General features: G+C 45.7%; 2 protein-coding genes across 6 annotated transcripts in view; one reads left to right on the top strand and one right to left on the bottom strand.

Moving 5' to 3' along the window:
* Positions 1-6,381: 6,381 nt before the first annotated feature.
* FAM96B (family with sequence similarity 96 member B) lies at positions 6,382-11,651 on the bottom strand. 5 transcript variants are annotated; one of them, XM_019535874.1, is made up of 6 exons: positions 11,489-11,651; positions 11,336-11,415; positions 10,077-10,202; positions 9,046-9,091; positions 8,394-8,524; positions 6,603-6,669 (listed from the first exon to the last, which is right to left on the bottom strand). In XM_019535874.1, the coding sequence occupies exons 1-5, from the start codon at positions 11,622-11,624 to the stop codon at positions 8,427-8,429; spliced, it is 486 nt and encodes a 161-aa protein (XP_019391419.1). In that variant the 5' UTR covers positions 11,625-11,651; the 3' UTR covers positions 6,603-6,669; positions 8,394-8,426. The 5 variants fall into 5 exon arrangements, with proteins under 5 accessions (XP_019391421.1, XP_019391419.1, XP_019391422.1 ...); XM_019535875.1 differs by lacking the exon at positions 6,603-6,669 and adding an exon at positions 6,700-6,787; XM_019535876.1 differs by lacking the exon at positions 8,394-8,524 and having other exon boundaries at positions 6,382-6,669.
* A 114-nt stretch (positions 11,652-11,765) lies between these two features.
* Positions 11,766-14,602, top strand: part of LOC109310613 (fatty acyl-CoA hydrolase precursor, medium chain-like) — a 33,529-nt gene continuing 30,692 nt past the window's right edge. Inside the window, exon 1 of the mRNA XM_019535872.1 lies at positions 11,766-11,857. Within this exon, the coding sequence (XP_019391417.1) occupies positions 11,806-11,857 (52 nt within the window). The 5' untranslated portion in view covers positions 11,766-11,805. The remainder of the gene's footprint in view (positions 11,858-14,602) is intronic.

The raw sequence follows: 14,602 nt of genomic DNA, 5'->3' as shown, positions 1-14,602 counted from the left end.
CTGAGAAGAGCCTCCTCCCCAGGGGAGACAGGTGGAGGCCATCTCTTCCCAGCAGCTCGCTGCCTCGCTAACTTCAGGCAAAGGAGCCTATGTTGGTCTTTACTCATTTTGAAAATCAGCTGCACTTCTTTAGGGGGTATTAAAAAGAAATGTCCTCAAACCACATGCACCCATGAAACATGCACCTTTGTTTAAAAAAACAAAATAAGGAGTGGACTAAGCAATGTTCACATTTGAACCAAATTGCCAAAGAAAAATATTAATCATTAAAACCACTGATTTCCCCCCTGAAGAACTAAGATAACTTGGACCAGTTCTCCAGATGCAGGACAGTGATCCAGTGCAAACCTCAGACTGAGCAACAGCTATTTAAAATACAAAGAACCAAAGACCTACTTGTCCTAACTCCCAGCCTCAATACCCTCTGCCTCAATCTTTTTGGCAATTGTCTGAGACGGATGCTCAGTCTCCAGCCCGCAAGCCAAATGCAGCCTACAGAGCCACCACATGTGGCCCGTGAGGCTCCCCATGGGTCAGAAAATTTGGCAGTGGGGCATCAGTGACAGTATGGCCACCCTCCCCCTTGATAGATTTCCAAACCCCAAACCCTACACATTGAGTTGGAGCTGGGCAATGCCCCTTGTTCTCTCTTGCCCCTACGTGGCTGAGTTGGGGCCGGACCATGCCCCTTTTTCTCCTCCCTGTGGCTGGATCAGGGCCATGCTGCACCCCCTCCTCCTTGCGGCTGGATCAGGGCCATGCCACCTCCCCCCCACAGAGCTGGATCAAGCTCCCTTCCCCTGTGGGCTGGGTTGGGACCAGGCTGCTCCTTTGCCCTCTTTTACACAACTGGATGAGGCCTGCCCACCCGCCCCAGACACTGATCAAGTACTTACTGGGCACTAACCATTCCACCTGCCAGGCAAAAAAGGGATATCACATGCTGGTCACACTGTATCTTCAGCTGTGTAAGTATCTGTACTGTACTGGGAAAACCTGGTGAATGAATAGTCAGTATACATGCACAAATTGCACTGTGTCAGTCTTGTATGGCAATCACACTTCACCCTAGGGGAGCCTTAAAGCAATTTACACACATTAATGAATGTACCTGTGCAACTACTCTGTAAGGAAGACTAGTTTTAATTATCCACATTATACAGTTAGAAAAAAGTGACAAAGTATACTGTCTAACGTGATACAGGGGATAGCTGCCCTGTCCATCTTGCCAGTCCTCTATCTTCTTTACAGGGCACCCTTACTGCATGTTATTGCAAAAGGTGTAAGAAAGCATGCTTGTGTTTCCATTTCCAGAAGCAGATGCTTACATAAGGCTACTTAAGGAGTGATACAAGGGTAAAAAAGGTTTTCATTTAGCCATGTCCATTTTACAGGTTGCATAGAAACTTGTAATCCCACGGTTGTGGTGCAATACAGTTTTGGCAGACCAACATTTTGTCCCTAGACTCTTTGCTTTATGTATTTCATTTTGTTAACAGCATACCAGTTACTTCACTTATCTGACCAATGAATGGTTAATTTGCTTCTAGAAAAAAAGCCTCAAACACTACTTTGAATAATCTAAACTGTCTCTAATGAGATGACTGACTGCCTTAAAACTCATGTCTAGCAGTTAGTACTGTCCTCAGCCCCTTTTGGTTGCATGCTGATTTGGTTCATTTGACCACATCAGCCTACAGGGGGTGGCGCCAATGGCTGACCTTCCACTGGTTCCTCTCAGCTCATAGATACTGCTTTAGCTCAAAGGATAGAGTCTTTTGTGAAAATACTCTCTGCCTAAGTGCTGCAGACCATCACTTGATCCTCATGGACAGTAATGGCATCTGTTTGCCGTATCCAGCTGTTCAAGTCAGTGCAGGGATCTCAAAGGGAGCTGGAATCCAACTTGCATTCTGCAGCTACAACTCATTACACTTGCATCTGGCACAGTCCAGCAAAGGCATGTCGTCAGAAGGGACCAGAGCACTCCTCAGCTGTTCAGAGCCTATTTCTACAGCAGGTGTTATTGAACTCTGTAAACATTTCTCTCTCCTTCCACATTATTTGTCCCCTTCCCCTTTAACTTCCCCCTAGCTCCTTCTTTATCCCTCAAGCAGATCGTCAACGCTCATATTTTGTAATACGCAACTACGCTTTTACATGAATCCCAGAATTCTGGCTGTGTTTAAACAAACTACTTTTATTTCCATTTCTCTTTGCTTTATAAACAATAAAGATATTAAAAGAAAGCAGCGGGTGTTACCATGAGTTCTGCTGAAGTTAATGCCAAACTTCCTGCTGACTTCACTGGGACCAGAACTTCACCTAGTTTGTTTAAAATTTTGGAAGGGCTTTTTCACATAATATAAACACCACCAATGACAACTGATTTCAAAGCTACACTCTGAGTGCTTTTATTATGTTTTCAGTAGATGTTATGCCACACATAAGAGCCAGCTCATAATTCACGAGTTTCTTGGGAAATTTGGGGTTGGAAAAGATAAATGGCTTGTTTTTTTCCTGCTCTTTATTCAGGCAACAGTGAAAACTTGGAGATACTTTCCCAGAGTTCAGCCTAACAGTACAGGTACATCCTTCCCCTGCTATATTCATCTGAGGAAGAGATTTGCCTTCGGACGGCTGGGACCTTAGCAACGTTTGCATTCAATAACGTCGGTGAGCAGCAAGCAATCATTCGAGCAGGGGGTGTTTGATGGCATCACTGTCAACCATCCCTGCAGTCCAGCAAAGAGATTCACAGAATACAGGCTGATTTCCAGGTAAGCTATTCCAGCACAGACATTTCTCTGGACTGAATTAAAGGAAATAGACTAGTATCCAAAATAGCCTTTAAATGTTAAAAGTTTACAGTTTAAAAAGCTACAGTAACGTGGTCCCCAAAGCAGGGGCATGTGACTTCATGGAGTTTCATTCCTGTGTAAGGCCCCAGCTGCATGATATTAGCAGTGACCTTCATTTAAAGGAAACTTCTCATGTATGTAACTAAGGGTACTCCCACATGTTGATATTTGTAGGACTGGGCTCTAAAAGGTTGGGCTAGGGGAGCCTATTGTTTCTAATTGAACTATGTGTTATACTGCATGCGTGCATGTAGTTTATGTGATTCAAGTGACAAGAGGCTCCAGCTAGGTTTGGGATCTTTAGGCTACTCTGCAGAGGGATTATGAGCCCCCATAATGTTGACTCTTCGTTAAAGTCCATTTTTTTTCCTTCCCCCTGCCTTTTTTTTTGCAGTAAGACATGTACAAATCCACTTAAACTCTTTCGGTTTGCCCGTATATACTATAAAGAAGCACAAGCAAGGCAGAAGCCTTTTTCCTTTCCTCAAGGCACCTGGGAGAGGTGGAGAAGATGGTTTACCTTAACAAGTTGCAGCATGTGCTACCTTGGGTACCAGCTAGCGTCATCATGTTCAAATAAACTAGTGTCTCTGATTTACGACACTGAGCGTGCCTGTCTTAATCCCTCCCTTCAGCTATGAAACTCTTTAGATCAGTCAGTAACAATAAATTGGCCTAACAACCAATATCAGTCTCAGGTGACTGATGCATTAGGGTGAGTGGAGGTAGAGGTCTACTGAATGTTATTTTTTCTGTGTCATGTTTCCCTGTAGTCCATCGATCTGTCTCGAATCATTCCAGAAAATGAGCCAGCTAATATCACTGCCATAGGAATCAGAACCATCGTGGATACACTGAAACGTTCCCAAGCACACCACGCACTGGCTTTGGCTGCTGATTGTGTGGCCTGTTTGCACACACCCATGCAGGTAAAAAGCAGCACATCTGCTACCTCTGTACTCATTTCCAAGGGGAAAAATAGGTATCTGAGACGTGTGCTTGGAAGGAAGGAGATGACATCAAATATATGCTGTATACACCTGTGTCTGCATTTTTCCAGGAATCAGTGCTGCTCCGGTTTCCATAGATGCAGGTGGCGTATTATTCCAACTCCTCTCCAGCTCAGTAGACCTGGTCCAGAGTTGTGCTGCTGTTGCACTTGGGTATTTGAGCTTCAATCATGTAGCAGACAGTTCCTGAGAAGGTACCGTACTCCTGCTCCCATCGGAGGACAGAGTCAGCGTGCGTTTCAAGCCAAAGCCACTGAGTAGGTTTTCAAACCACCATTTTGTCACATCAGCCTGCAACAGCTGCACGCAATGCAGCTCAGGGGAAGGGGGTGGGAAAGCTACCTCACCCTGCTTTGAGTCCTCCAGAGTTGAGGCCCCTGCGGTGTGGGAGGGAGCGGGGCTGGGGCAGGCACTGCACAGCTGGGACCGGGCACAGGACAGAGCCACAAAGAAGGGTGGGCTGAGCTGTCCCAGCAGTGAGGGAGGGAGTGGAGCTGGAGCAGGGGCTGCCCAGCTGGGGTGGGGCAGTGGCTCCTGCCACTGTGCACACACCAGTGAGGGCATGGGGGGCAGGCGGCATCTGCCCCCAGATCTGCATAGGGTAAGGGCTGGGTCAGGCTCCACTACAGGAAGACAGCAGTGGTGCTGGGAGGAGGGTTGGGGGGCTTATGGCAAATTCTGGAGTAGCTGCAGCCCCCTTCCCTCCATAGGCCCCTGTGGTGAGGGAGGGAATTGGCAGGGGCAAGTGCTGCACAGCAAGGCGGAGCCCAGGATGGCATGGAGGGTCCATGCCCCTGGATCTGCACACTGGGTGAGCTGGGGCAGCACTGGACTCTTCCTGGTGTGTTTGGCTGCTCTGGGTGGGTGGCGGCGGTGGCAGGGGGCTACAGGATGGGATGCAGCCACTCCAGAATTTGCCATAAACCCAACCCCACTCCCAGCGCTGCCTGCCCCAGCTCAGCCCCGCCCCACCAGGAATAGCCCAGCACAGCCCTGGCCCCAGCTTGCCCTGCCCTGCTTGCAGATCCAGGGGCACAAACCCCCCACGTCCCCAGGGGTGCATGCAGCAGCAGCGTTGGGGGGCGCAAACTGGAGGACAGCATGCATGTGACAGCCACCACTGGCTATTGGCTAAGGGCGGTGGCCACTCAGGAGAGCAAGCTGGGGTGGGGAAGGTGGTGGGGAGGAGGCACCACAGTATGCTACGTGGGGCCAGTGGTGTCCAGCATACCTCTCCCCGGGTAAGAGGCGAACACACCAGGGGAGATGCAACCGCTGTGCCCCAGGCACGCTCCGTCCTCACTCACCCACTCACACCCCCAAAGACCTAAGTACACCTGGGGGTACACATACCCCCAGTTGACAACCCCTGTCCTGGCCTTTAAATAGACAGCAATGAAAATGCTGTCCTTGCCCAGGTGCAGGAAGAAACCTCATCTTATTGGGAGCCTGCTTCTCTATACCAGAAAACACAAGATATCCCCAATGTTTTTGTCAAGATGGAAGCACTCCCAAGAACTGAGACTGCCCCCTATTCGGTGAGTTTGTTTACAGCAGCAGTGGCCAACCCACAGCAGGGGTGCCACAAGTGGCACATGGCAGATCAGAGAGGACAGGCAACACAGTGACAGGATGCAGGAAGCAAAGCAGCACATTGGGGTGCACAGGGAAGGAGGCAGAGCAGCTTACTAGGCAGATGAAAGGGATCAGAGTGGCACTGGAGGCTATGGCAGCACACTTGCCAAAAGGATTGCACCCCCGTGCCACTGGGTTACAGCATTCTGCTCCTGGTATAAAATGAGAGGAACATCTCTTCCTAGCACTCTGGCTAAAGATGCAACATTCTCAATTAAAGTTTTAATATTTACTTGTATCAGATCTATGTAGCCTCTTAGCTCAAGATGACTACAAACAACTGTGTACTACAACAGTAGTCCCAACCCATGGCTTGGAGGAAGTATGGTCAAAACTCTGACGATGCTCCTGGCCACAAGAAATAAAGTCAAGACAGAGATTGACAGGGAAGGTATAGTATGATGCTGCCTACAGCACATTACCTGCTCAGTATAACTGTCCATGGGCCAGCAAAGGTTGAGGACCACTATGCTGCAAATATATTCATAAATGGTCAGTCATAGTCGTTACCATTACTTAGAGAGTAGAGAGAGCAGCTGTCATAAGGATATCATCACACTCTGCCTATGAATACACGCATACACACACACATTATCGTGAAGTAAATACCTCAGCAAAGAGCAAAATTTTACTTTCAAATACACACAAGCACCTCCAAATAGAAGCTACATATGTGTATTTAAAGAGACACACCAGTAAAGACAGACCTGAATACATTCCTTATTTTTTAGGATGCCAAGGATGAAATTTAGCTAGGTTGCAGAGATGACTACCACTAATCCCTGAAGGATGTTCTCAGGGATATTTTAGCAAGCGCAAGCAACCAGATCCCAGTTCTGCACGTGTAAATTCAGCACTGACTCAGAAGAGAGCCATTTACTGAGTTACCAGCACTTAAGATTGTTCTTGAAACCAAAGCACAGGTTTATACATACATGTCTTCACACAGAACATGAACATCAGACGTTTCCTAAAGACTGTCTCAATGCTTTATCATCACAGGAATAAACCTACTTTGTATCATCCATGCATATGAAGTTTTCAGAAGTCCACCCCCTTCCTGGTAAGTGTCAATGGTAAGTGTCATGTTCTTATTTTCTATTCCTCAGGATGTCATCACTTTTTGAGATAGTAAGCAGTCATTCCAACAGTGCTAGAAAGAACTGTTTAAGAGGACATGCATGGTAATGATGTTGTGACTTATTCTGCAAAACACAGAAGTTGCACTGGATGCTCCAGCTATCTTTTCTGCAGTCTCTGGTTACTGAGTAAATCCCTGGTCTGTTAATGTGCAGAAATAAGAAGTGCTGCTGAAAAATCCAAAGCAAACTGACAGTAAATTTTTCTTTTAGTTAACTGACCTCTGAACAGTTTTTTGCGACTACATCATATGTTCTGACTTCCCTTCCCATCAAAACTAGTTAACTGGGTTCCACATGAATTGATTTGGAGGCAGAAGTATTTTCTACAGTATGTGTTGTATAACCTAGGATGCAAAGATGAAACAAACATTTGCCATTGTTATACAGTATCAAGCTGGATTTATTTAAATTCTAATTTAAAGGTTTCCAGCTTCCTATTTTGAATTCTGAAGATTTCTTAACCAGAAGTTGTAAGGCAAGGTCTCATAGGGAGCCTGAAGATAGCAGCAAGAGGACAAAAACTACCCCAGAATTCACCCCAATGCAACAATCTTTGAAAACACATGCCAAGCATGGCAGACTCTGACTACAACAGTACAAGGTGATACTCAGCTATATTTATTACTTAAATAGTGTTTAATTAGAGATTGTTAATCTATTTGTACATCTTCAAATTATGCATCTATACATTGACCTTTACTCCGAAGAATGAGTTCTTTATTGTAAAATAACACTAATAAATAATAAAATAAATAAATAAAAAAAATCTCTGGGTGCTGCTGCTTGTGTGCCTCTGCCTGAGAACTGCATTATATAAACTACTACCAAACAGGAAAGCAAAGTAAATAGAGTCTCAACGTTAGTTCTGTCAATATTGGCAAATATTAGGCTGTGCCTTTTTATAAATGGTTTGTGATAAAACTTAAAACTGCTTTCTAGGTTTCATGCTGTCAGACTTTGCAGGGGTAGAGAGTGAGATATTCCAGCAAGGTAAAACCAGAACTGGTTTGAAGGCACATTTGTCCCTTCCTTGAGTTGTAATGAATGCAGAGCCTCTTCAGATCACTTGCTATTTTGTTTCTGATAGCACATCAGCATCAGGCTTCAAAACAGGAAGCATTTTGTAAGTTTGTCACTCAGGCCTTTTTACCAACAAAATCCAAGTAATTCAGATTAATGTTAAAACTATACATATAAAATTACTTTTAAAAACTAGCTTATTTTCTTGAAGTGCATGTTTATTGCTGTATGAGCATCCCAATGCTCTGCAAATTTGTCTGCAAATGTGAACTGTAAAAAACTTAGCTTCTGAAGTTTAATATGAGCAAAATAACAAGTGAAAATGCCTTAGTGTGTCAAGAACGCAGAGACTGAAACTATTACTCAGTGTGCACAATACATTCCCAAGTCCAGAATATACATAATCCTTGGTTTAAGACAGTGAAGGCCATGACCAAGATAATTAGTTTATTTTATGCTTTGTTTTGTACTGTGAGGGGGAAACATTTGTGATGCTGTTCCCGAATTAAATATTATAAATATTAAAATCCTCTGCTGACAAAATAAAACTAATATTACATTAACAGTATTTTGGACCCACTATCACTCTTAATTTCCATAGGTTAACTCTTGGAAGAGTACTAGAACACTTGTATAAAAACCAAAACTAGAATAGTTTTATTTTGCTTATAGATACATATCCAACTAAATACTAGCAGCACTGTTCATTTACAAAGTTAGCCCACCATATCAGAAAAGCAGAGCTTCTTATCAAGCAGTTAAGATCGAGCAGATAAACACTGGTTCACCACTTCCAACAAATGAGAGTTCTCCAAAGCAGCAGCTACTCGCTCTTTGTCAGCAAGCTGTTTGTTTACTGTAAAGAAAGAGTCCCACAACACGTGGTCAGGGTACCTCAGCACGGCAACATATTGTTGTTTTATATACAAGCTGACTCCTCCACAGGCTGTTGCCATGGTAGGCAGGGCCCCATGTTCTTCACAATTTGGTAGTGCTGAATGTGTGCAGAGTTGTGCTTAGCAGCTGAGCATCACTTTTTTCCAAGATGACTGGACCTCAGTGCCACACACTCCTAGTTCATCCGCTATAGCTTTGTGTAGGTTTAACTGCCTGAACCACATTGTGGGACCAGAATCAAAATGTCAACCCCCTGATTTCTTGCTGCATCTCTTCAGCTACCATCCCAATCCAGTTCGTTGAATTTAATGGATACTGGGCCGAGGGTCGTGGAATCCTGTAACACTCTTCCCTGACTTCTAGTTTGCTCTCCTGCACTCAGTGACCTTCAGATCTAATCTCTAATTTCCAAGGTTTATAAACAATGAAATACCTTTGCAGAACACTTTTTATACATCTTAGCATTGGGGAAAAGCTCACCTGCATGCTCAGAGATGTGTGTCCCTGGTGTTATGTGAACATCAACCTAAGTAAAATGAAATGTAAACCAGTTATTTATAAGACTGTTAACTTGCACTAGGTTGGTGCTTAGATGTGGAGTGAGGTCACAGTAAAAATGCTTTAGTTCGGCAGTTCAGAAAGGAGCATCTAGTATTATAGTCCCACTCAAAAAAACCCATCAGGGCTGTATGTCAGCTTCGCATTCATGCCTACACACTTACTGGTATCGCATGCAACTACATGTAAAAAGTAAACTCTTAAAAAAATTGTTTTAATATATCTGACAATACTTAGGCTTTGGTAAGTCTCATGATCCCTCTCCCTCTCTTGGTCATTTTCTCCCTCGTTTCAAATATTATAAGAAGTCAGGAAGACAATGGAAAGAATGTCTTTAAAATGTTTAAAAATAAGTTCTAGCTGTGCTACTTAAAGTAGTTTTGTCAAACTATTTTCCCCTGTATTAGTTCAAACCCATCTCATTCATACTGTTCCTTTAAGATTTAGCATTTCCACCAAAACAATCTCATAACGAAACAAGAAAATGGAGTCCTTGGCAAGTTACCATCTCACATCTGACCCTCCTCCACAATATTCAAAGCAGCATAAGCTTTCATTAGGATAAGGACATGGTGTAGCCATCTGATCCTAAAACCATTAACTGGAAACTCCTATATTTTAATCCTACTTTGGCTGTAAACTCCCCTTTTGGACTGGTCATGGTAGATAACTTTCTTCCTTACCCTCAGACTACCCTTTTACAAAAAGGGTATAATCTGCCTTCCATCAGGGATCACTAACACTAAATGTTATATAATATTTCTCACCACAGATCCCATTCAATCTAGTTTATTCTAAAGATAAAGTGACTGATAACTGTGCCTGCTTGTAACTTAATCAGTTTTCTGGAGTATTTTCCTTGTTTCATAGCAGAAGGGAATGAGAAGCCTTAAAGAGTATTTCTTTTCTTTAATGTTCTTCCTTCTCCTTTCAAGGCTGATGTTATTACTCACCTTAAACCTTTCAGGTAGTGATCTGATCAGCTTTACTTTTATCGACAAGCCAATTAATGTTGCCATACTACAGTGAGGAATTGTAGGAGTAAACTCCACTGCAACTGTGCTTTCAGCATCATTCACCTGTTGAAAAACAAATAATTTGCTACGTACAAAATTTACTGACTTTTCCACTAGTTGGGACTAGCAATTCAGATTTATAGATATAGGGTTGTAGGGACCTGAGCAGATCATCAAGTCCAACCCCCTGCCTTGGGCAGGAATGAATACTGGGCTCATACGACCCCCACTGAGTTAAGTTCATATGACCCCAGCTAGGTAGTTTGCAAGCCTCCTTTTAAAGATCTCTAAGGTAGGAGCCAGCACCACTTCCCTTGGAAGCTGGTTCCAGATCCTAGCTGCCCTGACAGTGAAGTAGCGCCTCCTGATGTCTAGTCTGAATCTACCCTCTGCCAGCTTGTGGCAGTTATTCCCTGTTACTCCAGGAGGTGCTCGGGGGAACAGGATCTCATCCATTCCCCTCTGTAAGTTTATAGATGGTGACTAGATCCCCTCTCAGCCTTCTCTTGTAAAGGCTGAACAGATCCAAGTCCCGTAGCCTCTCCTCATAAGGCCTGCCCTGCTGCCCCCAATCACGATTGTCCCAGTGCTTCAACTTGCTAATCCCAAACACCACCCATGTAGGAGCATGCATGTTTACAGCACCACTGTTTTATGTGCACTACAATGCCAGGTTTTGCTGTCTTCCTCATAGGCAGAGGAATAAAAAAATTATTGGGGGTGGGAGGCTGAGCACCTGAACGCACACATCTCCCCCCATGCAGCTAAGTATGTGGGGGAAGGGGTTGGGGGAGGGATAAGGATCTTGGGGGGGTGGCACAGATTGAGGCCCCAGCAGTGACGGAGGGAGCAGGGCACAGGCAGGATCAGGGGCTGGGGCGGTGGGATGAGCGGAGGCTCGGGAGACATGGGCCTCCCCCCTCGATCTGCACGTAAGGCGGAGGTGGCTGCTGCTGCACTTAGCTCTGTACTGCAGCTGCCCCCTGCCCACCTGGCAGCCGGCTGGATGTGGCATTGCACAGCTCTCAGGGCAACAGGGCTCAAAGTACAGCGCACAGCGGCAGCCGCCCCGCACACGGATCGGGGGGCACGTGCCCCCCAGGCCTCCACTTGTCCCACCGGCCAGTCCAGCCCGGACATACAAGCCCCCAAAAGCCCGGCGGCAGGAAGCACGTGGGAGCCGCCCTCGCCCTCACCTTCACCCGCACCTGCTCCACCACGTTGAGCTCCTCCAGCGTGAGCGGGTGCTCGGGGTCGTTGATGGAGCGGATGAGATGTACCAGGTCAAGGAAAACGGAGTGTAGCGGCTCCCCCACCCCCACAGCCCCCCGCCCGACCCGGCAGGATATCGAAGATCTCGCGGTCGTCGATGGCGTCAGGCAGGTCATCGTCCTCCTCCCGCGCCGTCACGGGCCGCTCGCCCGAGCGCCGGAACACGAGCGGGTTGGCATTCTCCAGCGCAGGCCCCAACCCCGGCCCCACCATGGCCGCCGGCCGCTCACCACTTCCGGGGGCTGGGCGGAAGGGGCGGGACCTCGCACAAACGCTTCCGGCCCCCTGGGGGCCAGCGTCGCCTTGGCAGCCGGGGTGGGGGCGGGGCTAGAGTAGGGGCGGGGCCTGAGGGGTCCAGAGTGAGGCGGCCGGGCAGCGCTGGGGCAGAGTCGGGATGTGGCTGCTCGGGGTTTTGCTCTGCGCTGTCGGCCTCACTCCAGCCGCGGGTAACGGCTGCGGGGGGTGCGTGTGCGTGGGTGCACGCGTGCAAGCGTGTAGGAGGATGTGCATATCTGTGTGCAAGCATATAGGGGGGTGTGCATGTGTGTGAGGGGGGTGTATGCACATGGGGCTGTGCATGTGTGGAGGAGTGTACGTGTCTGTGTGCACATGGGGGTGTGCACGCTCGTGAGGGTGTGTAGGAGGTCTGTATTGAGCAGATTCTTTTTGGTATTGGTTGGTGGAATTGGAGCTTGCTCCATCCACTCCATGCATTGACCTGGTATTGCAGTGCTTCCAGGACTGGTGCAAAAAAACAGAAAAAAAGAAAAAGAAAAAAAAAAGTGTGTGCTGGGGATTTCAGCAGCTGGAAGTTGGGTGTTGTTTCACGGGAGGGTCTTCCCCGCATGGCCGGGCTGCCCTGCGAGACAGCAGGCGTGGGGGGGAGGCGGGGGAGCCTTGTTTGGCACTGTGGAGAGCGCCCGCCCGCGCTGCCGGCCCCCTCGTGTGCGAGCACGCGGGCACGGGGCAGTAATGGGGGCACTGGCATCTTCTCAGTCCTGGGGAAGATCCTGTGCCGTCCCCGGAGCTTTGTCAGAAAAGTGCGTGGGGAAAACGGGGCGTAACGGTTTGTTTCTGAAAGCGGGGGCACAAGGCACTGGTGGTGTGGACAGCTTGCTCACCCCAACTCGATTTAACAATTCAGTTGTGTTTTCATTCAGCTACAAAGGAGCTGCGGCAAACGGTCACCCCGAACCAACCTCTGCCCCTTCAGTTCCTTTCTTAACCCAGTTTGTGAATGTGGCTTGTTGTATAATTTGTTTCTATCTTCTCTCTGCGGACTTTGCCCTGTCTTTCGTAACCGGTGTGTCACAAACATCCATAATTATTCTAACTCCTTTTCATGCTTGGCACTTGGTGTGTAACGGGCAGTCCTTGACTTGCTGCGTCAGGTAAATAACCAGCATGGCAGACTTTATCTTGCACTTTTTTAAAAAAAATCTTATTCAATGAGTTGATGTCCCTTTTGGTTCATAGCAAGTAGTAAACTGAATGGAGTGTCCTCAAAACATTTCATGGATGTGTGGTAAAAATGTGTATGTTGCAGTTCTGTTGCCTGATACTAAAGCCAGATCCTGCGATGTGTGTATGTGTGTGTAGTTTAGTGATTATTGAGGCCAGTCAGTAACCTAGAAAGTACAGTGCAACATAGTAATAGTATAAAAATGGATAGATGTCCTTTTTAAGCATAATTATTACATGACTGTAGTAGAAATTATATTTTAGACTTTTTTCCAACTAATTTTATTTCTTAGACTTTTTAATCTGCCTCCTAATTTGGATTTCTTAGTCTCTCTTCTGAGATACTGAATCTTTCTATGTGGGCAAACAACATGTTATGTGACTAGGCACAAAAGCTTTAGCTGGAAATTTGGATACATAAAGAAATGTTTCTTTGTGGTATATGAGAAGCAAAGTTTTTTTTAGTAACACCTTTTATTATACTAACTGAACAGTTCGCTATGTACTATGTAACTATGTACCTTCTTTACTACAAGGAATAAGTAGCCTGATAGCCTGTGCTAGACAGGAGATAAAACATTAACTTCAGCATGTCCATGAAAACAGCCGCTTAGTGAGAGGTCATAAGCTGGGGGTGGAAGTGAAAGAAGTTTGCAAAAGCCAAAGTAAAGAAGGTATCAGAAATACCTAGAAAACCAGTGAAGGACAATTGAACTACATAACCTAATTTTGGGAAAGAAGATCATTCAAAAGAAAAGAAACAGAGCAGATAAATTGTAATACACCTTTTATTTATTGCTTAGTCCATAATTTTTAGGGGTCAGTACAGCTTAGAATTTGTGTTCCCAGGCCTGTTTTCTAAAGGTATTTTGTAGACTTTCCTCAAGTACCAGGATTGGGGAAATGACAATAGAGGGATAGTTCTTTGGAAACTGTTCTCTTCTATTGACTACGTGTTTCCATCCTTTACCACGTTTCTGTAAGAGTTCATTCCAAAGTATGGTGGTGGCAATTACCCCTACAGTATTACCAACAGAAAGCCCTTGTTTCTTGCATAGTTCCTGGACCATGAACACTTATGGCAAATGCAGTCATCTGGTGGTCTTGACTGGATTCTGTCTGCTTGCAATGACACCATTAAGCCTCTTTGTAAAAAAAAAAAAAAAAAAAGAGAGAGACAATGGATTTGAAGTAGAGAATCTAATGGAAGTGTGGGAAAATGTACATATCCATACTCAATGTGTTTTTTAAAAAGTTAAGCACTTTTCAAAAAACTACACCTTGCTGTAAAAGAATTCTGAAGTGTATTTTTATGAACATTTTCTTTCTGTATACTCCACTTCTTACACATGCTATGTAAATGTATAACTTACTTAAATACAGAGCACAACACTAACACTGATCTGTTTTTTTTCCTTTTGCTTACAAACACGGTTTCTCTGTATATCAGATGCCTACGTAAATAGGAATGCTTTGATTCCACTGCCTACTTGGTAAAATACTTGTCCCCCTCTAACCTTAATTCTTGAGACCTGACTAATGCTGTCAGTGTCCAGGCTTCTAACGCAGCTCTGAACTGCCTCACTTCTCCTGGCTTCTCCTGGCTTCAGAGAGGCTGAGGCTGCTGACAGACATTCAGTTAAAAGAACAATGGTATCTGATCACCAATCCCAACAGTTACGCCTCCTGCAGGGGGATGAATTTGGGATTGGGGATAGCATCCCAATCAT

Source organism: Crocodylus porosus, unplaced genomic scaffold (assembly GCF_001723895.1).
Source record: "Crocodylus porosus isolate Cpor-Errol unplaced genomic scaffold, CroPor_comp1, whole genome shotgun sequence".
Classification (NCBI taxonomy): Eukaryota; Metazoa; Chordata; order Crocodylia; family Crocodylidae; genus Crocodylus; species Crocodylus porosus.
Note: the sequence above shows the minus strand (reverse complement) of the source record. Positions and strands in the feature narration are given on the sequence as shown.

Bases quoted from the DNA above. Each gene is read 5' to 3' on its own strand.
- FAM96B (XM_019535874.1), bottom strand. From the start codon at position 11,624: ATGGTGGGGCCGGGGTTGGGGCCTGCGCTGGAGAATGCCAACCCGCTC. The intron at 10,203-11,335 runs GTGAGGGCGAGG...GTTTTTCAACAG, and splicing joins TGGAGCAGGTGCGGGTGAAG to GTGAATGATGCTGAAAGCAC. The intron at 8,525-9,045 runs GTGAGCTTTTCC...CTTTCTTTACAG, and splicing joins ACACATCTCTGAGCATGCAG to TAAACAAACAGCTTGCTGAC.